At 40.5% G+C, this 24,349-nt stretch overlaps 1 protein-coding gene across 2 annotated transcripts in view; it reads left to right on the top strand.

Moving 5' to 3' along the window:
* Positions 1-24,349, top strand: part of LOC127953609 (1-phosphatidylinositol 4,5-bisphosphate phosphodiesterase delta-3-A) — a 42,599-nt gene that overhangs the window by 8,476 nt on the left and 9,774 nt on the right. For both annotated transcript variants that reach the window (XM_052552832.1, XM_052552831.1), the window contains exons 2-3: positions 1,735-1,902; positions 23,860-24,088. In XM_052552832.1, coding sequence (XP_052408792.1) covers positions 1,764-1,902; positions 23,860-24,088 — 368 coding nt within the window. In that variant the 5' untranslated portion in view covers positions 1,735-1,763. The remainder of the gene's footprint in view (positions 1-1,734; positions 1,903-23,859; positions 24,089-24,349) is intronic.

Below are 24,349 nucleotides of genomic sequence, written 5' to 3' on the forward strand. Positions count from 1 at the left end.
CTCTGTACTCTGGCAAAATACCAAAAAAAACTCTCTCTCTGTCTCCCTCTCTCTCTTTTCCCTCCCTCTGTCCTCTATTCCCCTTGACCTCTGTGCTGTCTTTCACTTATACATGCTTGTCAGAGACACTTTATCAAGGTCTTTAGATTCTGGTTGCTGTGGTGAGTGTCTCTTTGCTGCAAAAACTTTTGGCTGTTCAGCAGGAAGAGTTGAGGGAGTTTGCATGGCCTCTCTCTTAGTCATTTCTCTTTTGTTGATTGCCAGCTTTTTTGTATTTTTACTTCTAGGCCCATTATTCTCACTCCACTTTCTCTCTATGATGTAGTTATTTTATTCTGAAGTCACATTAAAAGTAATAAAAATAAATGAATATAAAGAAAGCAGTGTTTTATCATATTTCAGAGAGCTATTGAAGAGAAGAGGTTTTGAAGTAGTGCAAAGCTCTGGCAGAGAATCGGGGTGAATTCACTAAATGATTAGACCACATGGAATTTCAGTGCAAAACTTCTTTTTTTCTGTTTTCTTTTGAACGTTCTATCCACCAAAGAATACTGAAAAAAAAGTTCCCAAGAAAATATTAAGGAGCACAACTATTTTCAACATTGATTTATGAGTAACAAATCATTATGATTATACATTAAAAATTAATAGCATTTTAACATATTTAGTTATAAAATTGTTGTCATTATAAATTGTTGTAATTCACATTAATATTTTTATATTTTTAATTTAAATAAATGCAGCCTTAGTAAGCAAAAGAAACTTATAAAAAAATTAAAAAATAAAAACTGCTGTTCCAAATATATAGTATACTTTTTATTGTTAGCATATATTTGTGTGCTTTTCTATTGGTCATGATGGTAGTAATCCATATCTTGTTCAAGCAAGATAATCAAAGGGGCTTTTCTCAACCACTTTACACTATACTAAGTTAGCAGGATGAGCTGTTAGGCTGCTAACTGAAGTTAATAAGATTTTACCTGATTTGCATGAATTTGCACTAAGACAAAATAGTGTTTGTAAAAAGCAATGCTTTCAACAAATGCAGTTCATTCTTACTGAATTTCCCCCTCATCGTTTTTTTTTTCTTTCTTTTTTCAACTCAGCCTATTGTAACACTGCACAGCCAGGCTTAACTTAGCTTTAAAGAAGTCTATAAAGAGCTCAGTGTGCGCTATTGGCAATTTTGCAATCTTTGCTCTCAGTGAATAGACTTTTTCCAAACTTATGTTGATGATTAAGAATGAAAACATGACAATTTCCATTATTGTCATTCAGTGTCCTGATATACGTGCAGTCATTGCTGATGACGTTGACACACAGATATTGGTGTCTTACATCACTGTGGGATGACATCATCCCTCGAGTTTGTGACTGTAGCTTGTGACTTCCCGGTGCTCTCATGTCTCGAGTATGTGAGAGTGTGCACATATATATTTATTTTGGAAGATGCCTGAGTAAGGAGTTGGTTTTGGTCCATGTTTTGAATGAAATATTAAAACGGTGTATGACTCAGTGCCGGGAAGTGTTAGTCTCTGGCATATATAACTTTGTGAATATGACACCGAACTTGGGACGGCACAATATAAGTGAATTATAGTATGTGTGTACCTCTTAGAGACTTGACACTTCAGATTTACTGCATGCAGCAGCAGGTGCTGGACAGACTGGAAAACATTTAGAAAGAACAGGAGGTGCTCATATTTTAAAATGATGTATGTGTATGTGTCATAGGTGTTCTGGACGATGAAGATGTGCAGCTGATGCTGCAGGGGTCAAAGATGATAAAGGTTCGATCTCAGCGTTGGCGGAAAGACAGGAGCCTGAAGCTTCTGGAGGACTGTGTGACGGTGTGGTGTGAGTCCAGCAAAGCCTCCCGCAAAAGCAAAAAAAAGCAGACATGTGAGTAAATCATCTGTGGCTGAGCTACATCCAAAAGCAAATATCAAAATTCAGCTTTCAGCACAGCATTTGCGAGTCCAGAAATCAGCTGAGCTCCCGAGGGCTTTTCAGCAAGATATTTAGTTTCTGCATTTTGAGCTTCCATCTCTACAATGGATCATTTTCTGTTTCATATGAATCACACACAAAAACAAAATGCAGTTTTGTATAGTTGGGATACAATTCAGTAAAGATAGCATTCTTCACAAGGTTTTGTCTAAAGAATTTGTTCTCACAAGTGTGCTGACACAGACGGAGGTTAAAGGGTTTGTTCACCCAAAAATGAAAACTCTGTCATTAATGACTCACCCTCATGTCGTCCCAAAGCCGTAAGACCTTGGTTCATCTTCAGAACACAAATCAAGATATTTTGGAGGAAATACGAGAGCTTTCTGATCCTCCATAGACAGCAACAATGTATTTGTTTTTCTCACAGTCCAGTAGATGATTTGTAAATGACTTTATATCTTCATGGGTGCCAGTGACACTATCACTGTGACGAAGGTGCCATGATGCCAGAACTTAACATGTGATTAAAAAGATATGATAGTGGACTCAGTAGCAGTATGGAAACATAATTTTCACAACTAATCTGATCAAGGAATCATACTTTCACACCCTAGAGGAACACACTGTAGCACTGACCCAATTAATCACAGGGCAAACAAGGGAAGGATTTTCAGATGACGTTATCGAAATGTCTAAATACAGCACTACTTATGATGCAGAAAGGTTATACAATGATGAGTCATTACAGGTGCCATCACTATATATTATGTAGGGGTCTTATATTTTTGGTAGACTGCATTTGAACCATTTTTAGTTTATCATTGGATAGGGTCTGATTTTTTTCTTTTAGATTGTGTATATAATAATTATTATTTTGTATAATAATGCAATAATTATTTTAGTCTTAGAGTAGTATGATGGGGATCCAGTACCATGCTTTTTTTCCCATTGTAAACCACTCACCTTTGACCATTGGCCATTGTTGATGAATGGGACAGGACTTTCCAAATCAATGCAACAGCAAACAGAAAACCCCATAAGGTTTTGTGTGCATATGTCTGAACTCATGAATACATGTCTGGTGGTGTGTTTGTCTATATAGACTAAAAGCTCAGGCCTTCAGCTTCTCTCCAGTTTAATTTCCTACTTTGTGTGGCTTGTTTCACAACATCAAAGCAAAGCCAGGAAATTAAACTAGAAATATTTATAATCATTGAATACCATGATTATGATCCTGAACTGTCTCAAACTCACTTTAAATGATTTCAGACCAGCAGATTTGGTGCTTACGTTGAACAGAAGTGTTGTGGGACAATTCATTGTCAATTCATTGTCTCAATCTGTTACTTTCACCTGTTTTTCTGGTGTTTGATCATCATCTTTTAATCACACAAATCCAACCTTTGTTCCTAGCATAATGGAAACATACCACAGATTCGTCTGTGATAGGAGACATTATGGGATGTGAGCTGCTCTATCATCTCTAACCTCTAGCTGTTAATCTCATTTATACTCTTCAAATGGATTGATAATCCCATTCATGGGACTTCACTGGAGCATGGGAATGTTGTTTCTCTCGTTAGACCACAGGCGTTGGTTGAACCTAATCAGGGAGCCTTCAGCCCCTCTATCATTTATCTCTGCTCTCTGAAATATCGCTGTCATTACCCTCAGAAATCTTTGCTTATGTGATCTCTTTACATTTGCTGAAAACATAGAGATATCTGAGGGTATACAACTTAAAATGCAACAAATTATTTGATAAAAAAAAAAACTCACTTAAGCCAAATTCAAACTTGTGACTGCCTTCTCTTAAAATAGGAAAAGTTTGTCCCACAAGACAAGGAGTTTAACAATCTTTAGACTTAAATCCTAAAATCACTCCCAAATCAGATTCAAATGGGCTGTGTCAACTATGTCCTTTGTGTAATAATATAGACATGTGAATTGATTAATATTTCTGTTTATCTATTGTAGTCATTTGTTTCTGGATTTTGAAACATGCAAAGTTTCAATATACACATGATGCAGCTGTACAGTAAAAAGTCCAGGTCATGTGTTGATGAATAATCCCTGCTCCTATAGCGGGAATTTATGGGTCATTCTGATGACCTATGATGAGACCCTGAGGACTAAAGTGAACTTCTAACTAATCATGTGACTCAGTGTGATTAATAATCACACAGTAGTGCTAGTAATCTCTTATGTGATTTGTCTGATGTAAGATGTTGGTTATGTAATATCATTGTAATAATTGATGTTTTCATTGTAATTGGAACACATTGGTGCTTTGTTGTTTCTTTGACTCTCCCAAATGCTGCTTTTGTAGTGTATACATAAATCTTGATGCGCCGTAGACAACATCAAAAGACCGTCCACTCACCTGTCAATCATCTCCTTTAGTAAAGCAAGAGTTTAAACATATGAATTTATGCAAGTTCTCTGATATGCCAGAATTCAATATGTAGTGCAACAATTGCTTCACTCTTGACAAACATTGTTCAGAATGAAACCGTTTGTTCGGTACACTCTCTGTTAGACTAGATGCGACAATATTTGGGAGAATATTGTTAGATGAGTGATTTGAAAGTCATATAAATTAAATAGTATGTGTGTTCACATGGTAGTTAATCATTATTCTAAATAAAAAGTATTTGTAGGTGAGTATAAGGTTGACATTGACAGTGTTACTGACCCCAAACTATCAAATGGTAGAGTAGCATGAAGCTGACTTGAAAATGCTCATAAACCAGACACCTTAGTTTGTCCTGCTCGACTCAGTGAGCTGCAGTAGATGAGACAGCCTCTCTCTCTGTTTCTGTCTTGTGTTGCGTCACACTGGCTTAAGGAATGCAGGCTCAGCTGCTCCTGTCCAATCCCAGCATGCCTCTCAAGCCTCACGGCCTGCCACACACTTGAGGGAATAAACATAGTCCAAATATTAAATGACTGTGTATGTGTGTGTGTGTGTGTGTGTGCTTGCAAATTCACAATTAAGTGTTTGTGCAGGTGACATTTCAGCATGCATCACTTTATCCCTTTGTTATTTTGGCTATTTATTAATGTAGATAAAGATAGAAGACACATGGTTATGGCATAAGTGTCAAATAGCCTGCACTAAATGATGCAGGTCTGCTTGGGAGATGAGTCTGTGCAGGTGTCGTTGTGCTGGTAGGCAGGAGCTCCTCATGCAGGGCTGGATCTCTAGAGACTTCATGCTCCTTTGCATCTATGCAGCGGGCATTAGTGAGGAATGCCAGTGGCGTAATAAACACCCATTCACTGCACATGTCTCTGCACACGTCCGCTGTTAAAATGAACACTCTTCTTCTCCGTATACACAAGAATTATGAATGCATGTTTGTCAGTGTTTGGAAGTGGGCAGAGAGTCTTTGCCATTTAAAAGAGTGTGTGTTGGTCTTGCCTTGTGTCTCTGCATGTCTCTTTGTTTATTTGTAGCGTAGGGGTTTCTACAGGTCAAAGACGTTATTGTTGCAACTACTCTCTACAATTCCTCATTGTAGCTGACTTAAAGTGAACACTTACTGTAAAATGATGGAGGAGAAGGAAAGTCCATGTAATACACAGAGCTATATTATATTTGATTGTCTCTGTATTAGCAATAGCATTTCGTAATTGGTAAAATGATTGCCTGTCCAAAGCCTCAGCTTGGCTGTCAAGTGGGTTTATATGGGTGTGTGTGTGTGTGTGTTTTAGGAGTACATTATGAATGCTTTTGGCACTGTGTTGCACAGGTCATATTTTACAAGAGCCAAAATTTGACCTCCTTTTTACATGGACTTTAAATAATTTTACGTGTCCTTGTTGCTTATTTATCATTCATTTATGTGTTTATCATCAGAATTTAAAGCATTTATTTTGGCTCATTTTAATTTTGTTAAAATTATGATTATTTATTTTTTAATTTTCATTTAAATTTTTGTTATACTTACAGAACCTGAATTATATACAAGAAGGAGAAAATAAACTTCTAAATTACAGCGTCTCCAACACCTAGATCCTATTTCACTATGGCACTTTTGTGCAGCGGATGTAAAAACAAAAAATCATGCAAATAACCTCCTATGATGTGAGCCTGTGGTTTCTCATTTGGATTAACATGTTTTAATGTTCTTCTGTTATAATAACATTTACTTCCTTCTCCCTTTTAGTACAGACATATGAAGTAGAATCTGATTTGTAATTTAGAAAACTGATGCAATTTGGAGATTACTTTACTAATAGTATTAGCCCTATATGCCAATAGGAATATCTTCACTAAATCATTCTTCGCCCAATCCCCAATCTTGTTCACTTTTGAATTAAAGTAGTGTCTTATTTGAAAGTATCTAAACAACTGTAATATTTAGTTTTTTTTTTGTGATTTGCTTTGCATCCTGATGGAAAAAAGTGTATCTAAAGGGTACATAAGGGTTAAAAATTATATCTCAGTGTCTCTCAAATATATTAAAACATCATCTGCAAATAATGCACTTTTATGTTCTTCCTCACCCATCTTTATCCACCTAATATGATTCTGGCAAATCCACCGACTAAGGAGTTCAATGTATAGTGTGAAAAGGGTGCAGGGGTGGGATGGGAGAGAGAAAGAGGGCACCCTTGTCTCGTGTCTCTTTCTAGATTACCAAAATTTGCCAAACTACCATTCACTATAATTCTAGCTTGTGGTCTGGAATTTAATAACTGTATGGCTTTAAGGATATTTTTATGAAAACCAAAATGTTCTAAAACTATGTAAAGATATGACCAAGTCAAAGGCTTTTTCCACATCAAGACTCCGTATCATTGCTTGTATGTTACTCTCTTTAATATGTTTTAATATGTGTAGTGTGCATCCGAAATTATCCCGAGTTTGTCTCTGTAAAATGAACCCTGTCTGGTCATTATGAATTAACTCTTTCTATTCCCCTAGTCAATAATGCTGTATTGTAGTCAACATTCAAGTCTGAAATGGGCCGATATGAGCCACAATCTAATTGGTCTAACATAAACATTTATGAATATAAATGGAGCACCTTCAATTTGTCCTTTAATTAAAATGTAACAACCTTCTTTATCTCTTATTTCAGTCTGATGGTCATATCTAAGCTTGTTTGATATTAAAATAGCAACTCCCCTCCTCCTGCCAGAAACATGGGATGAAAGAAAATACATATTTATATCCATTTCGTGCCAATTTGGAGTGTTCAGTCTGATTCAAATGAGTCTCTTGAAGAAATGCCACTTGAACCTTATCTTTTTTTAATTTGACAAAATCTTAGTTCTGTTAATGGGATTGTGGACTATTTATATTATAACTAATTTAAAGGTATAGTCTGAGCCAACCATGTACTTTGCAGTTTATATCAACACTTATGTAGACCTTAACAAAACTGTGCATACATTTCCCCTGTACAAAGGCATTCAACAAGAAAATGAACAAAAACTGTTTTTTTTAACACCATGAGTGACTTCAACAAAAGAGATCCACCGTTTATGGACCTTTCTCGAAATAGAAAGGTAAAAATATAGCCAAACCTGTGTAACAACAATGAGTTTTACATAGTAATTAACTCAAATGATATATAGGGAATTTGAATAATTAATCAGGAATTTGATTAATATATATCTCAGATGGCAGTTACATTAAATTTTATTGATTATGAAAAATAGCTCAATTGCCTATACCAATACTAATCACAGGGCACTGTAATTTACTCATTAATATGTCAATATTCCATTCTTCATATCAATTGTTGTGATATCTCTTACTGTAAATTACTGCAAATCAAACAGTGGATTGTCCAGCAAGCCAGATTGACCTATCAATTTTCAATAAAGATATCACTTTTTATAATTCAAGGAAAAGTATTCTCTGGCCATGAAAATATTATCCTATCCTTATGATAAATTTAGTTTCTAAATTTAGAGCTTGTAGCTATAGATCAGACACATCTCAGTGACTCGTAATGTGAGTGGGGTGGAGTCCAGGCCAATCGTCAGTATATGGGTTTTTAATAATTAAACTAGTAATACATCAAACTACAAATCACACAGAGTAAATATGCGTACGACAATACAAACAGTAAGCTTTATACAATACATAACGAATCCAAATAAAAGAGAGAGAAAGAGAGAGAGAGAGAGAGAGAATAGAATGGGATCACATAAGGAGCTCAGGTATGAAAATCATAGTCAGTAACTTTTAGAAGCCAACAACAAATCAGATCATAACAACACTTTAAAGCAGCATTTAAATCTCCATAGAGAAAGTGATACTTGCAAAAGGTGTCCCATGTGAGTGGCGTGAGATCGGCGTCGAGCTTGTGAGCTTTACGCGCTGTTCCCGTTGAAACAGCCATGTGCCATGAAACGGAGGCCATGTGACGCGCATGCACGCTGCGCTTGGCGTGAGCGTGGAGCACGTGGTCCTTTGTTCTGTCCTCGCGCGGTATTTGAAAGGTTCAACAAACATTGTTCCAGAATTCGTCTTCCTTGCGTGGAGAGGCGAATAGTTGAATAAACTTAGTAAAGAAAAGAAAAGAACGAAACGAAAGCTTCTAAAGGAGCCATTAAAATGGCTTTTTCTCTCAGCCCCTGTGCTGAGGGGGTTTGCGCTATGAGCGCGGCCTATGGCCGCGCGGAAGCAACGTTGGAGAGCAGCGTGTCCGAGAACGGAGAAGAGGAAGAAGAGAGAGGCGGACCTTGTTCGGTCGACTCTTATAGATTGAGATGTTCACGCCTCTTTTCGCGTGAACCACCCAATGAACATCCGCGATCTGAAGCGGCGGGAAAGTTCCTTTGTCTCTGGGAACAACCCACCCTAATGATTTAGGGCCTGTCCGATTTCATCAGGAATATTAAAGCAAGTTCATTATTCCAGATTAAATACATTTTTCATTACTTTGCTCTAGATAAATGGGTCTGTCAAAGCATGACGATTACACAGATACTAAAATTAATATGTGCAAATGATCAAAACATGAAGATACATTCAAATGCAGAATTACACACATTTAAAGATTTGATTAACACATGATAACACTGCAGATATTCCCAATTTATATGGGAAACCTCTAATGTACCGCAAAAACAATACTATACACATTAAGACTACATTTGAGTACATTCTATCATTCTTTTGTAAGGATTAGGTTTCCTGTCCTGTGGTCCTGTGTGGTCGTAAAATTTTACGAGCTACCAAGGAGTGTGGGGGTTGCAGAACATTTCTTTTTGAGAAAGTATAAGATTGAAATCAAGCATTTCCACTTATAAGTCAGCACTTTAACCATTTACCCAGGATTAACCATTTTATGCAATACACAAACGTTCAAAATACATATTTAATAAAGGACTTACAAAAGTAAGGAACAAAAAGAAAGGTTTCTTTTTGTGTGTGTGTGTGTGTGTGTGTGTGTTAAGGAATTTGGGGGGGGTTTCAGGTATCCTTTGAGGCTCGCATGGGTATCGTAAAGTAATTTAAGTCCAGCCAGGCTGGCATTTAGTACCAACAGTCTGAATTTATAAAACAGAATTTAACCCATGAATCGCTGACCTGCATATCTGTTACATCTCCCCCTTTCGTCAGATGAAGTCCCTGTGTGGACATCATCGGACGGCAATCATCAGGATGGGCAGATGACAGGTGAATCGTGATGGTCATGTAGCAGGTGGGTCATGATGGCAGGTGGTTGCTGAAGCTGAGGACTCCGCTTGATGAGGTTCGGTGTTGTCTTTGACTTGGCACCCCCTTTCCGGGGATTCCATCGGGGACCTCCAGCCACAGTTGTCGTGAGTTTGGCTGTAGAGGTTTGCATCTCGTTGAGTACCCTGTATAGGATGAAGGTTACGCCAAGAGTCAGGGCGGGACCAATGACAGTGGAGATGCCCCGTGCAGTGTCGGCAGCAGTCCAGGCTAGGACCGCAGATGACTGGTTCAGAACGGGCTGTCGAGGCTGTGCTTGGAGGGCTGTGTCGACAGGAGTAATGTCAATGTGTTGGGTGGTACCTTTCAGTACTTGGTCCAGCAGGTTGGCACGGGTGGCAGTGTCATGCTGGTCGTAGGTCAGCATAGCTGAGCGCACAGGAGTGTTGACGAGCCATCTGTTACCCACAATCTCTGCTTGCGTTTCTGTGACTTGTGTACGAGGCTTGGCTTCAGCAGGGCAGCGCGTATCGCTGACCCAGGGTTGCAGCTCGCAGATTCCTTCAGAGTTGTGTCTGAGGAAGGGTTTGCTAAGGCAGAGATAATGAATGTTTTTGGTTAAAGTACACATGTGCATGTTTGGGGCCAGGTACAGCTGTGTGTCGCTTTCGTGGTAGGCCACCACATTTGGAATGTGTGTTTTGGTGTGGGTGTTGCTCTTCCACATCCTGACACTGACAATGTCTTTAGGTCTGTAGACTTGGCTTGACTCGCTGATGAGTTGGTTCAGGAGCACGTTCACTTCTCTCTGTTTGGGGTTGACGTGCCGTAGGATGGCACTACCCAGAGAGTTGGCCAGGTGCATTCGTAGCAGGTCAGCTGGCATGGTGATGGTGTAAGACAACACAGTTAACACGAGGCTTAAGGGTATCATGTATGGTGGGGTTTTACTCGTGGTTAGGCTGTCATTGGAGGAGCTAACCTCCCACAGCATGTCTGTTGTTAACGCTGTAAACAGCTGAGTCTGGGTAAAGTTCTTCTGGAAGACAGTAAACAGTGGTTTCAAGGAGTTTACAGTCTGGTTCGCTGCATTGACACTGGACATAACAATGTTAAACATTCTGGCGGCAGCAGCGGCTCTAAGCAAAGCTCCCGGGAACTGTTTGGAGTGGTGGTGGTGTCCACCTAACTCCATTTGTGTAACCGTCACTTTCTTATGTTGGCTGAACAGGTGTTTGACATCGGCCTCAGTGTGAGTGAGGGAGTCCTCTCTCCATCGGAACCTTGTACAGCTGTATTCGGTTACAGTGCTGGGGTAGTGTGCCCTGTCATCGGTAGTCAGGAGTCTCAGCGGTTTTCTCGGTGGCAGCTGTCCTCTCTTTGGCTGACAGCACGGCACGGCAAACCACAGCAGCATCCTGGTACAGATAATAGGGAGAGAGAGAGAGAAAGGGGAGAAAGAAACAAACAAGGCCTGTCTTTGGTTGGACAGGACAGTCTCTTTGCTTCGTGGGCGGCGACTGGGTTTAGCTCGCCCTCGCCCATGTTTTGCCACATCTTGCTGCTGGCATGACGCTTGCCTCAGTGTTGTGTCAGTGGCTCTGGTGCTGCGTGGTGCAGCACATGCTGCGTCATGGAAATATATTGGCAGTATCCCCCTTTTGCTCCGTGGCATTACACGCCCTGGCATTGTGATGTCAGACGGTGCACAACCCACAATATTGTTCTGTGCACGCAGCATGGTTTGTGTATCATGCAGTGGTCTGGGGCTTTGGTTGTCAGTGACTGTAGACTGGTTGCCAGGGTGGATGGAGGGGTCTGAGAGGTGGTAAAGCAAAGTCATTATCAAGGTTTCAGAAGCCCGCATGTCCGCTGTGTTGGTCTGTGTAGACAACGGAGCCTGCGTAAGCGATTCTGAGGTAGGCAGTTTAGCTAGTAAAGTTCTTGTGCTGTGTGTAATCACTTCAACCTTGAATGTGGGTGGGTGGGTTGGGAGTGACCACAGAATGTTGTTTAGTGTGCCAGTTTTGGCAAGGGTGTCAGTGTGATCTTTAAAGTCCTCGTCTAGACTTGGTAACTTCGAGTGTTCTTTTACCTTCTTCCAGTACACGATCACATTGTGTGTTTTTGTGATGTTATCACATTGCTGGAACAGGTGTTGGTGTTTGACATGCTTGTTGTTTGCAAGTGTGAGTCCGAGTTCCACACATTCAGGTGAGGATTGGAAGAAACCCAGCGTGTGGTGTAAGGTTTGACCACCTTGCAGGTTGAGCCGAACAGCGACCCCTTTGGTGTAAGCTGGTACCACCGTACCCTGTTTGTTGACTAAGGTACAGAAGCTTGAACTTGGGCCTGTTGTTAGGGCGTTGTACTCATGGCTGGCTGCTGGGGTTCCCGTGACCTCTGTGACCTGACCGTCTGGCTCTGTGGGAGTTCCCGTGACCTCTGCGACCTGACAGTCTGGCTCTAGCAACCTGTGTGGCTGGAGAGAAAGAGGTTCTCGCACTTGAGCAAAGTCTTTTAGCTGTTTGAAGTTCAGAAAAGGGTCAAAGTGTTCTAGCAGGTCTTTGTCGATGAGCAATGTATGAGTGTTCATTGGTGGGACATACATGGGATGTATTAGACTCATCGGAACGAATGTCAGGTGAATGGAAACAACCTGTTCAAACTGGATGTCATCCTGTCTGTACACCTGTACATTCAGTTCATAAGTTTGAGGTGTAAGAGTTCGATCTTGTCTCTTAGCTTCAAATTGGAGTCTTTTGAAAAGGTAAGATGAGATCACCGTCAGGTTTAATCCTGTGTCGATCAGGTCTTCCCTGTTGACTCCTTTTTGACCCACCCCCTTTTTGACAGGGCTGCCCAGGAATGTTGGCATTAGGGCAGGTGGGACGATCGGTGGGTGATGAGGACCGGTCTTGTGTAGCTCGCTGCGAAGGCAGGTAGTCAAAACAGCATTTTCTGGTACCTTGTGTTTGTGGTACCTGGTGTGAGGACCTGTGCTGTCTCGTTCAGTTAGCTGTAACAGTTAGCTCTGTGGTCTGTAGATGACAGGCAGTGTTCTGGGTGCTTGGCTCATCTTCCTTGTGAGTTTTCATGTGAAGAAGCACTTTCAGCACCCTCAGGATCTCTGCTGTCTCAGACGTGGCTGCACTGTGTTGCCCTCTGCTGGCTTGGAATGGTATTGACTCTCTGTAAAAATGTCTGTGACTGTGGTGTTGTAGGGCGCCATCTAGGGTTAACTCCAAGCAGTGCTCAGAGACAGAGACTTTGGGGTATTTCACAGTCTTTTCACAAATAGTCTTTTGCTTGGTGCAAGCTTTGTGGGCTAAGTTCCGTAACTCTTGTGTAGTCCTGTTACGGGGACACGCTGGGACTCTGAGATGAAAACTCCAACTAGCATGTAGGTTTAGGAGGAACAGAGTTTTTAAGTTGAAATCCTGTTCCATACCTGGTTCGTTGCATGCTCCGAAGTAGGTGTTTCGTAGCTGACTACAGAAAGTCTGTGGGTTTTCAAATCGGCCCTGTTTGAGGTCCATAGCAATAAGGAGCCCATGGTCTGAGTTTGGATCAGAGAATTCAAGAATCAAAGTCTGTAGCAGTTGCTGGTAGTACGCTTTGACAGTCTCTGGTTGACGATCCAGAAAGCAATGCACATCACGGCTGGACGTGATTTTTAACAGGTACAATGTGTTCACATCTGTCACGTTGGCGACAGTTTGCAAATGAAAGTCAATGGCTTGTAAAGAAGCATGAACGTCATGTCCTCCTGCAGGATCTGGAATGAATGTAGAGATGCTTCTGGCTAGCTTGTGAAGTTCTCTGTGAGCAGTGCAGGGTTTGGTGACATGCGTTCTCTGGAAGGGTTCTCTTCCCTCCGTTGTTGACAGATGTTCTTGTAAGCTGGCTGGTGATTTCCTTAGAAGGGAGACTACACCCCCTTTTCCAGCTCTGGGTTCTTGGCTGAAAGGGTTGGAGTGGCGGCCCGGGAGAAATTTTGTGGTGTGCGTTTCTCCGATCCAGCCACTCTGTAATCTGTGAGATTGTCTCAGTTCTGTGTGAACAGTGTCAAGTTCATCTTGGAGCTCGTCTCTCTGCAGAGTAAGCTTGTTGAATTTAGCTCGGGCCGCTTGCAAGTGTGTTTTGCAGGCCCAGGTTTTATAGTCTCTTTCTTTCAGTTCAGTCTCTACTCTGTTTAGGAGAGCGTCGCCTTGCTGGAGTTTTTTGTTGAGTTCTTTTCTGGCTTCTCTCTCCAGCTGTTTTTTTTGATCCGTGTCGAGGCGAAGATCTTGCAGGGCATTGTGAAGTCTTTCAACTCCTGTCTGTAGCTCTGGATCTGTGTCGTCCTCTTTCTCGCGCTGGTTCTGGGTCTCGAGGAGAAGCTGATCAAGATGACTCTGGGTTGGGGCCTGGTCCTTCCAGGCCTCCTCCGCGATGTTGCTCCGTTCACTGAGCCGTGCCTGGGCGACGAGAATGGGAACTAGGCTTCCGAAGATCCTGGTGAGTTCTCTGTAGTAGTCGCTTTGGTTTGGATCGCGTGCCATCAGTTCATCTAGCTCGGTGTCTAGTTGCTCTGGGTGCTGCAGGTTACTGGCGTCCTTGGGCAGGAAGGGGGTCGTCACTGCTTTCAACCATGTCGAGAGGTGGCCCCCGTGGACTGCTGGACTGGATGCCTGGAACATCCTGATTCTCTGTCGGTGAGAGAAGCACAGCACACACACACAAAAAGACCAATGCAAGTTCGTTCTACATTTAACGAGCTATATTCATACGGGCTGTGCCGTTTATGAGAATTTTGGGGCTGACTGATGCAAACAGTCAGACAGTTAAGTAGCCAATTAACTTGGGTCAACGAAGGACCTGAAATGGAGATTTGACAGGCAGTAGCCTAGCGGGTCGTGTGATGACACCGGCTGCTAGTTGTCGCTCTACTATTTAACTTCGTTGGTGGCTCCCAGGTTACTGTCTCTATGTGAAATGAAAGAAACAAATCACAACAGAACAAAGGGTAGAAAAAGATCAAAGTGAAACACAACACTTGAAATGAGATGAAAACAATAGAAACACAATGTGTTAGTGGGAATAAGGAGGCCTAAGCCTACTGCTAGGTTTTAAGATGGGGCCAACAGGTGAGTGGGCTATCTGGGTAGGAAACCTAGAAATATGGTGTGGCTTAAAGCAGTAAAAGGGTCAGAACACTTAAAATATATCCGGGGGAATATCTAATATTCTGTGGCTTATAATAAGTGGGTAGGTTTTATCACTTTTGGTTCACCTGGTTGAATTGAAGTCATTCAGGTGGGAACCAGTGGCTTGGTCAACCTCCCCGGTGCTCCCCAAACACTGAACCGCAGTGTCCCCGGTCCTCCGTTACTCTGGCGTGGCGCCGGACAGCACGGCTTGTGACTTTTAGCACAACCTTTGGAGTGCCAAAATTGCTGATGTCTCTTGAGACAAGAGGGACCGAGTTTCACTCGCAGCCAGTATCGGTAACACCGATCGGGCAGCCTTGCTCACTGGAAACCTGAGATGACTGTCCAATCACCAAGGGAGTTCTACAATCAAATACACAAAGGATGAACAAAGGAAACTTAAAGTTAATTAAGGTTTGGTTTGTTTAACATCAATTGAGTAACTATATGTAGAGAGGAAAGGTAACAGCTTTACCTAATCATGATAAAACAAAACAAATGAATTATGATAATAATGGTAATTATCAAAATAACCTAAGTCAAAAAAAAGAGAAGCAAAATAATAAATATCAAATAATAAAAAAAACAGGAATGAAACAAGAGAGAAGGAGTAGCTGGTTTTCACCACAAGGGGGGGGGGGAAGTACTGCTTCTCTGTCTTTAACCTGCTGAGCAGAAAACTTAATTCAAATTAAAAATTCAAAACTGGTTTAAATCAAAATTTAAAATAAGCATGTAAGAATTAAAAGGAAAATCTGAATAATATCCTATAATAACCATTGATAGCTTGTAAGTTATCATTAATGATCATGAAATTAATCAAACAGTGTGAGATTAATCAAAGAGGGTAAAAGTGGACATTCAATTCAAAACAGAATGGAAAAGACATAGGTCTGTTAGTCGATTTAACAGGAGACTGCCACTAGATGGCTTACCTTCTAAGTGGGTCAATCAGTGGTTGACCTGAAAACATCTAGATTTCCACTATTAAACAATTACATTTTAATTCAAATCATGTTTGAACTAAACTCAAAGTAAATGCAAATAGTCAAAGGCAGGGAACATTCTTTTGTTTCCCTGTAATAATATTCGCACGAGCAAAGCTGTAAATGCAAATAATTATCGAGAATTTAGGCATCCAATTCAAAAATACATCACAGGGGATTATAAATTAGCAATCAGAGCGCATTATCTGAAATGGCCACAGGTTGGCAGCTTTGCACTCATGCAAGCTGGAATCAGAAAGCAGGGCGTACCCTGAAATTTCTAACCCACGCCTTCCCTCTGGTGTTTAGATAGAGGAATTACAATTTCAATATGACTTAGAAATTATCTGATCGTTTGTCAGGCTGATTTTCTGCATCAAAAATCACAAGTAACAAACCAAAGGTTTTAATCTCTGAGGTGCTATATTAACATAGGTTGAAGAAGGATCCGTTCACTTCCAAAACACAACTGTAATAAAAACAGGAATTTTCCAACTGTTGACTCCAATAAACATTTATCAAAATAGCACTTATGATTTAAATGTTTTAGGTTTAAAAATCGGGTAGCTAAGCCAATTTTAGACCAGGAGTTTTTATCGTTTTATTTTTGAATATTATTGTGGTTTACCACGAATTCAATAAGCAAGGCCTTTTTAACTGAATCAGAGGAACATCGCTCAGGTTCAGATTTACATGTTGCAACTATTAAAAGATTTCTTTATCTTTTAATTATTCATATTAAAATGTTTTCACTGTAAAAAGATTTTGGTCTTTCTTAACAGGATACTTTTAACATTATACTGCAGTTTACTTTCATCAAAAATAACAGTGACTGTACTGTTAAGTTTCTACAAATACCTAGCGCGCTGACTGACCAGCTTTTTGCCTCAGTCAGTAGTGAGTTCGCGTCTTGCGACTTATCTCACAAGTAACATTACATAATTTCATACCGCACGTGCAGAAATTATTAAAAACCATATACACAGATTGATTGCTCACAAAACGAAGTTTGAAATGCCCGCATTCTCCACCATAAAAATGTAACAACAATGAGTTTTACATAGTAATTAACTCAAATGATATATAGGGAATTTGAATAATTAATCAGGAATTTGATTAATATATATCTCAGATGGCAGTTACATTAAATTTTATTGATTATGAAAAATAGCTCAATTGCCTATACCAATACTAATCACAGGGCACTGTAATTTACTCATTAATATGTCAATATTCCATTCTTCATATCAATTGTTGTGATATCTCTTACTGTAAATTACTGCAAATCAAACAGTGGATTGTCCAGCAAGCCAGATTGACCTATCAATTTTCAATAAAGATATCACTTTTTATAATTCAAGGAAAAGTATTCTCTGGCCATGAAAATATTATCCTATCCTTATGATAAATTTAGTTTCTAAATTTAGAGCTTGTAGCTATAGATCAGACACATCTCAGTGACTCGTAATGTGAGTGGGGTGGAGTCCAGGCCAATCGTCAGTATATGGGTTTTTAATAATTAAACTAGTAATACATCAAACTACAAATCACACAGAGTAAATATGCGTACGACAATACAAACAGTAAGCTTTATACAATACATAACGAATCCAAATAAAAGAGAGAGAAAGAGAGAGAGAGAGAGAGAGAGAATAGAATGGGATCACATAAGGAGCTCAGGTATGAAAATCATAGTCAGTAACTTTTAGAAGCCAACAACAAATCAGATCATAACAACACTTTAAAGCAGCATTTAAATCTCCATAGAGAAAGTGATACTTGCAAAAGGTGTCCCATGTGAGTGGCGTGAGATCGGCGTCGAGCTTGTGAGCTTTACGCGCTGTTCCCGTTGAAACAGCCATGTGCCATGAAACGGAGGCCATGTGACGCGCATGCACGCTGCGCTTGGCGTGAGCGTGGAGTACGTGGTCCTTTGTTCTGTCCTCGCGCGGTATTTGAAAGGTTCAACAAACATTGTTCCAGAATTCGTCTTCCTTGCGTGGAGAGGCGAATAGTTGAATAAACTTAGTAAAGAAAAGAAAAGAACGAAACGAAAGCTTCTAAAGGAGCCATTAAAATGGCTTTTTCTCTCAGCCCCTGTGCTGAGGGGGTTTGCGCTATGAGCGCGGCCTATGGCCGCGCGGAAGCAACGTTGGAGAGCAGCGTGTCCGAGAACGGAGAAGAGGAAGAAGAGAGAGGCGGACCTTGTTCGGTCGACTCTTATAGATTGAGATGTTCACGCCTCTTTTCGCGTGAACCACCCAATGAACATCCGCGATCTGAAGCGGCGGGAAAGTTCCTTTGTCTCTGGGAACAACCCACCCTAATGATTTAGGGCCTGTCCGATTTCATCAGGAATATTAAAGCAAGTTCATTATTCCAGATTAAATACATTTTTCATTACTTTGCTCTAGATAAATGGGTCTGTCAAAGCATGACGATTACACAGATACTAAAATTAATATGTGCAAATGATCAAAACATGAAGATACATTCAAATGCAGAATTACACACATTTAAAGATTTGATTAACACATGATAACACTGCAGATATTCCCAATTTATATGGGAAACCTCTAATGTACCGCAAAAACAATACTATACACATTAAGACTACATTTGAGTACATTCTATCATTCTTTTGTAAGGATTAGGTTTCCTGTCCTGTGGTCCTGTGTGGTCGTAAAATTTTACGAGCTACCAAGGAGTGTGGGGGTTGCAGAACATTTCTTTTTGAGAAAGTATAAGATTGAAATCAAGCATTTCCACTTATAAGTCAGCACTTTAACCATTTACCCAGGATTAACCATTTTATGCAATACACAAACGTTCAAAATACATATTTAATAAAGGACTTACAAAAGTAAGGAACAAAAAGAAAGGTTTCTTTTTGTGTGTGTGTGTGTGTGTGTGTGTGTGTGTGTGTTAAGGAATTTGGGGGGGGTTTCAGGTATCCTTTGAGGCTCGCATGGGTATCGTAAAGTAATTTAAGTCCAGCCAGGCTGGCATTTAGTACCAACAGTCTGAATTTATAAAACAGAATTTAACCCATGAATCGCTGACCTGCATATCTGTTACACCTGTGATGATAAAGTTCCTTTATTGTCCATCCATGTTCTCCAGAATAAACAGACAGTGTAACATTAGGGAAGTTCAGAGGATGCATCACAGTTGCCATTCTTTTTTATTTGAAACTTTTCAGTCGCTCCACACAATCCGCTCCACGGCTGTTTCCCCTGGGTTGCCTCTTCCTCTTTTCGTCTGCTGTGGCTGGATGACGTCCACCTGTAGACCCTGTGCTTTCATGTTACTTTACCCACTTCAGCGACTCCCAGCGGGAGCGCAACAGCTCATCAGTTCATGCTCATGCAAAGGAAGAGACAGACAAAGTCACCAATGCATGCCATTTTTTTACTCATTCTTGTGTTGTCAGGTTCACAATGCAAGCTGCAACAGCTCCCCCCAACAGCTTTTTTTTTCAATTATAGAACAATAACAAATTCCCAACAAAACATTATTTATTTCTCTTTTTTTCATCACTGACTTGTAGCGTTTCCTGGCTGCTCTCTTGTCGTACTGCTTTTTAGCACTTTCCACCGATTGGCCTAGTGCATGCCTTGCAACTTGATGTGCCAACTCCAACCTTTCTCTCATCTTAACTACATATTGGGGAATGATTGAGTCAATGTGTCTCTGAGGGGGTTTCCTGCGACCAGGTCAATTATCTCCCGGCCAAAGCGCATAGTGTTTGGGGTAAATCCAGTCGAACTGTGTTTGGTCGCTCTGTAGGCCATCACCGCATAGGGAACCATCAGATCCTATTTCCAGTGACATTGTTCAGAGGTTGTGGCTAGGATGTTTTATAGAGTGGCATTAAATTGCTTGACCTGCCCGTCTGACTGAGGTCGGAAGGTAGTTGTATGGGTCTTGTCAACGTCGAGCAGCTCACACATTGTTTTGAAGACCTCCAATTCAAAATTGGTGCCCTGGTCACTATAGAGGCTAAGGGGTGCTCCATAACAGCAGACACATTCAGCAACTATAACATCTGCCACAGTGACAGCCTGGTCGTTGGGCAGGGGGTATGCTTCCACCCATTTGGTGAAAAAAATTTTGCACTACGAGAATGTAATGATTGAATTGATCTGTTTAATTTATGGGGCCCGTCAAATCAACAGCAATCCTTTCCATGGGGGCACCCACTCACACGGTACCCATGGGTGCCTGAGGCCTATTTAATTGTCGAGCCTTTGCAACGCAGCTGGTGCATGTGTGACTCCAAAGTGAAACATTTTCTCGTATTTTGTACCAATAATACCTGTTCTGCAGCCAGGACAGCTTTTGCTCCACAAGGAAATGTCCACTCGTGCATCTGGTGCATGACATTTTTCCTTAAAACTTGCGGCAGGATAATCTTGGGGTAAAGCTCAGGGCCCTCATTCAGGTAGTAACGTTGTAATAGAATGCCATCCTTTAGGTACAGTCTTTGCCACGGACTCCAGTAGGCTTTCTTTGCCGACACGTAGGGTGACCCATCTTCCCAGGAGAATCGTTCCATGCTTTCCTACATCCACCTCTTGATGGGAGCAATATCAGAGTCAGCGGCTTGGGCAGTACGCAGTTCGTCAGTAGTCCACCCAGAGAATAAATAAGTACTGGCAGTGATGGCAGGTTGTACTACCCCTACTTGACAAGACTCTGTAGCTACACCATGCTCTGAGACGATGTGGCTCAGTTAGACTACCTGGCGGTGGAAGACACAACACTTGGTGGTTTCATTTTCAGGTTGGCCAGGCGTAGACTAGTCAAAGACCTTAGCCAGGTACTGGAGCATTTCCTTTATGTCCTTGCCCATCACAAAAGTATACTAGTCAGATACAGATGGTGCACTTATTTAGTGCCTGGTAGTCTACACACAGGCAGTGTGTTTGGGCTTTTTTTTCTCGCCATTAGTATGGGTGAAGCCCAGAAACTATTACTTGGGGAGGCCAAGCCAGCATCCAGATTCTGCTGGATGTGTTTATTGGCACTTTGCTGTTTCTTAAATGTTATTCTACGCGGCTGCTGTTTCACAGGTGGGCCAGGCCGGGTTTGAATGTCATGTTGGACAAGGTTTGTGCGGCCGAGGTCTGTCGGTCCAGTGGAGAAGACATTTACTGTAAGCACAAAGCAGCTCTGCAAGCTCACACTGTTCTGCCTCCCTCCCGATCCCTTGTACTCTCTGCATACAGCAACTGTTGGTGACTTGGGACAACTGCGGGAGATAAATCCGCTGGGGGCAGCTCTGCGGTAAAGGCCTGAACCACATTGCCGAACAAATGCTGTTTCATCACGTGACAGCCCCATAATCTAAACCTATGCTGTCTGAGCCGAAAAAATAATTGATTGGTTCATCTTTTAAGTCCTCGATTTGAGTCGTTCGTTCATCACATGACAGCACCATTAGCTAAAACTATACTGTCTGAGCTGGAGAGAGAATTGATTAGTTCATATTTTGAGTCTTTCGAGTGGTTCATTTTTTTGTCACATGATGTGACAGCATGGGATAGATAAATACATTTCCTTACAAATGGATGCATAGTTATTATTATTATCATTATTATTTACTCTTACAGTTACGTGATGTATTTCTTGTCTTAAATTGTAGCTTTTTATTTATTACGGTTTATAAATATGTGAATTTCTGTCATGATGGTTCTTTTCCATAACATTGAATGTGGTAACAAAGTTAATGAAGAGTTGGTTATTATCATTTAGTCTCTTTTCGGCTCAGACTGCATAGGTTAAAGCTTATGGGTCTGTCACGTGATGAACGAACGACTTGAAAAACCCAAAGACATGAGAGATGAACCAATCAATTCCGTTTCCGACTCAAACTGCATTGGTTAAGTATGGGGCAGTCACGTAATGAATAAACAACTCCAAAAACCTGAAGACACGAAACAGGTGAACTAATTTAATTACAGAACCCATGGAAAGTTGCGCATGCGTGACTGAACGAATCACTCCCCGAGACAACTCGTTCATACTGAGTCACATTAAAGATTTGTTCAAAATGAACAAATCATTTGAGAATTACCCATTACTAGCAGCCATCAGAGTTTGCGCGTTACCAAAAGTCCTATTTAAATTATTATTTAGTTTAGTTTTCTTTGTTTTGAAGTCTTACTTTAAATGGCCCAGCTAAGACTTGCTTTTAGTTTGTTTAAAGAGCCAGTAAGATGAAAAATTCTAAGCTTCCTATCACTGTTTATAAGTCCTGTACATTAGGTTTAAATCCATCCAAGGTTAAAAAACATTGTCATTTTGTCAAAATATCCTTTTAAAATTACCTCAATTCTCAGAGATCCCCAAACGGTTCACGCAAAGCTGTTCAAAAGATTCAGTTTCCTTAAACCCCACCTTTCGGTAGCATACTGTGTTCTGATTGGTCAACTAACATATTCAGGTTTGATTGGTTGTTCCGCACACACCTCCACGGTAAACTATGCGTTAGCATCTGTTTGGGGTGAATTATGTCTTATTCCTCTCATCGCAAAGCAAACAGTAAAATAAAAAACTTGAACAGTCTTGCTGCTTTTTCTTCTGTGTGGGTGTATTCAAGCCGCGCGCTTCAGTTTGAATCTGAATAGCGCGTTCAGCGAGGGGCGTGGTCATGAAGGGAGACATGAAAAACAGACATCGCGTTGTTTTCATATGGATTACTTTATCGCAGAATATCTGTTTTCGGCACCACTTGTTTAGTTTCAAAGTAGACATGTCAAGCTTTCTTTAGATATCTCTCTCATGTCTCTTCGTTGAGTATTCACAGAGTTACACTTCATTTTAATGATGTGTTTGTACATGACGATCAGCGCAGAGAAAGGCTGCAGACAGCACACATACTGATAAGACGCTCGGGAGAAAACAGACACATAACTTCATAATCATACTTCGCGTTTATGGCCAAACACTTTGAAAATCCTGCCTTGTACTCACTGAGATTAGAAAAGCACTCATCAGTGAAATGTTTCAAGGATTTGTTGTACTACTCTTGTATGGTGGTAAAAATGAATTTTAGCCATTGGTTCTTCTGATCTTCTTTGGCAGTGAAAATAAAACAAACTTGCCTTTACAATTAAAAACACACTGTCTCCTCGACATGATGCTCTCACACCAACCAGAGCGTCTGTGTGGGGGGGGGGGGGGGGGGGCAGCTCAGAGTTCCGTTTCTCTCAAGACGGTAGGCGGAGATTATTATGCAAAGTGCTCCTAGTGACATACATAGAGATGGGCAAAAGATTTGAAATCAATAACGACTCGTTTCAGCGATTCAGCGGTTCTTTCCCTTACTTTAGAAGCCAATAACTTTATAAATCGTGTACTGTTTGGTTTAATTACTTTGCACATTGTTTACACTGATGGACAGCTACATCATACACTGTAATACAGGTAATTTTTGATTTCCCATCTGTGTGGCTCTTTAATTTAATTTTAGTTTAGTTTTATTTTTAATAAATATAAATTGTTTTTGTTTATTCAAGTAGTTTATCTCAGCTTAGATTATATCCTTTGAAGTGTCCTTTGAATGATACACCTAAGAGTTGCTATTAGTTTATTTATTTTTGTTTAATTTTGTTTAGATTAATATGTTTACTTTTTAATTGTTTTTGTTTATTCAAGTAGTTTATCTTAGCTTAGTTTATATCATTTGGAGTGTCCTTTGAATGATACAGCTAAGAGTTTGTTTTAGTTTATTCATTTTTGTTTAATTTTGTTTATAGATTAATATATTTACTTTTTAATTTTGCTAGTTTAATTTAGTGTTTTAAGTTATTAACATGCTTATCATGCTAGCAACATGCTTAAAATATGTTAACAACATGCTAGTCATGCTAGAATCAGCCCAGCAACCACCCAAGGCATCCTAGAAATGTGTTTTATGTGGCCAAACTGGTGTTTAAAACTATTTATTTTTTGCAGTTCTTGCAGCCACTAATTGTGCATAGATTAAACTTTTTCACATTTAAGTAACTGATTATGTAAATTATTATTAGGAACGATGGTCCAATTACACATTTGTGTGTGTGTGGGTTCTTTCGGTCAGTCTGTGTGACGGAGGTGGAGTGTGTGCGGGAGGGCTGTCAGTCGGAGTGTCTGCGACGAATGGTAGGTCTGGTTCCAGAAACCCACTGCTTCACTGTGGTCTTCCGTGGAGGAAGGAAAAGCCTGGATCTGTGCTGCTCTACACAGGATGAAGCAGAGCGCTGGGTTCGAGGCCTGCGCACACTTAAGGACTGTGTTTCCAACATGAGCCAGAAAGAAAAGCTGGACCAATATCCTTAAAGCCATATCTGCAGAGAGAAAGTGCTAGTAATTTCCTAACTGTAAATAGACACAAATCCATTAGATAGTAAGGACATCGTTAAAATAGTCCATGTGACATCAGTGGTTCAACCATAATTTCATGAAGCTACAAGAAACATTCTTTGCACAAAAAGAGTAATTACGTTATATTTGTAATTAGCAGAGAGATTTTTCATATGGCTGGCAGCATGTTGTGTATGCGTATTATTGGTTTGTCTAGTTTTCCTTAA

Source organism: Carassius gibelio, chromosome B3 (assembly GCF_023724105.1).
Source record: "Carassius gibelio isolate Cgi1373 ecotype wild population from Czech Republic chromosome B3, carGib1.2-hapl.c, whole genome shotgun sequence".
In the NCBI taxonomy this organism is placed as follows: Eukaryota; Metazoa; Chordata; class Actinopteri; order Cypriniformes; family Cyprinidae; genus Carassius; species Carassius gibelio.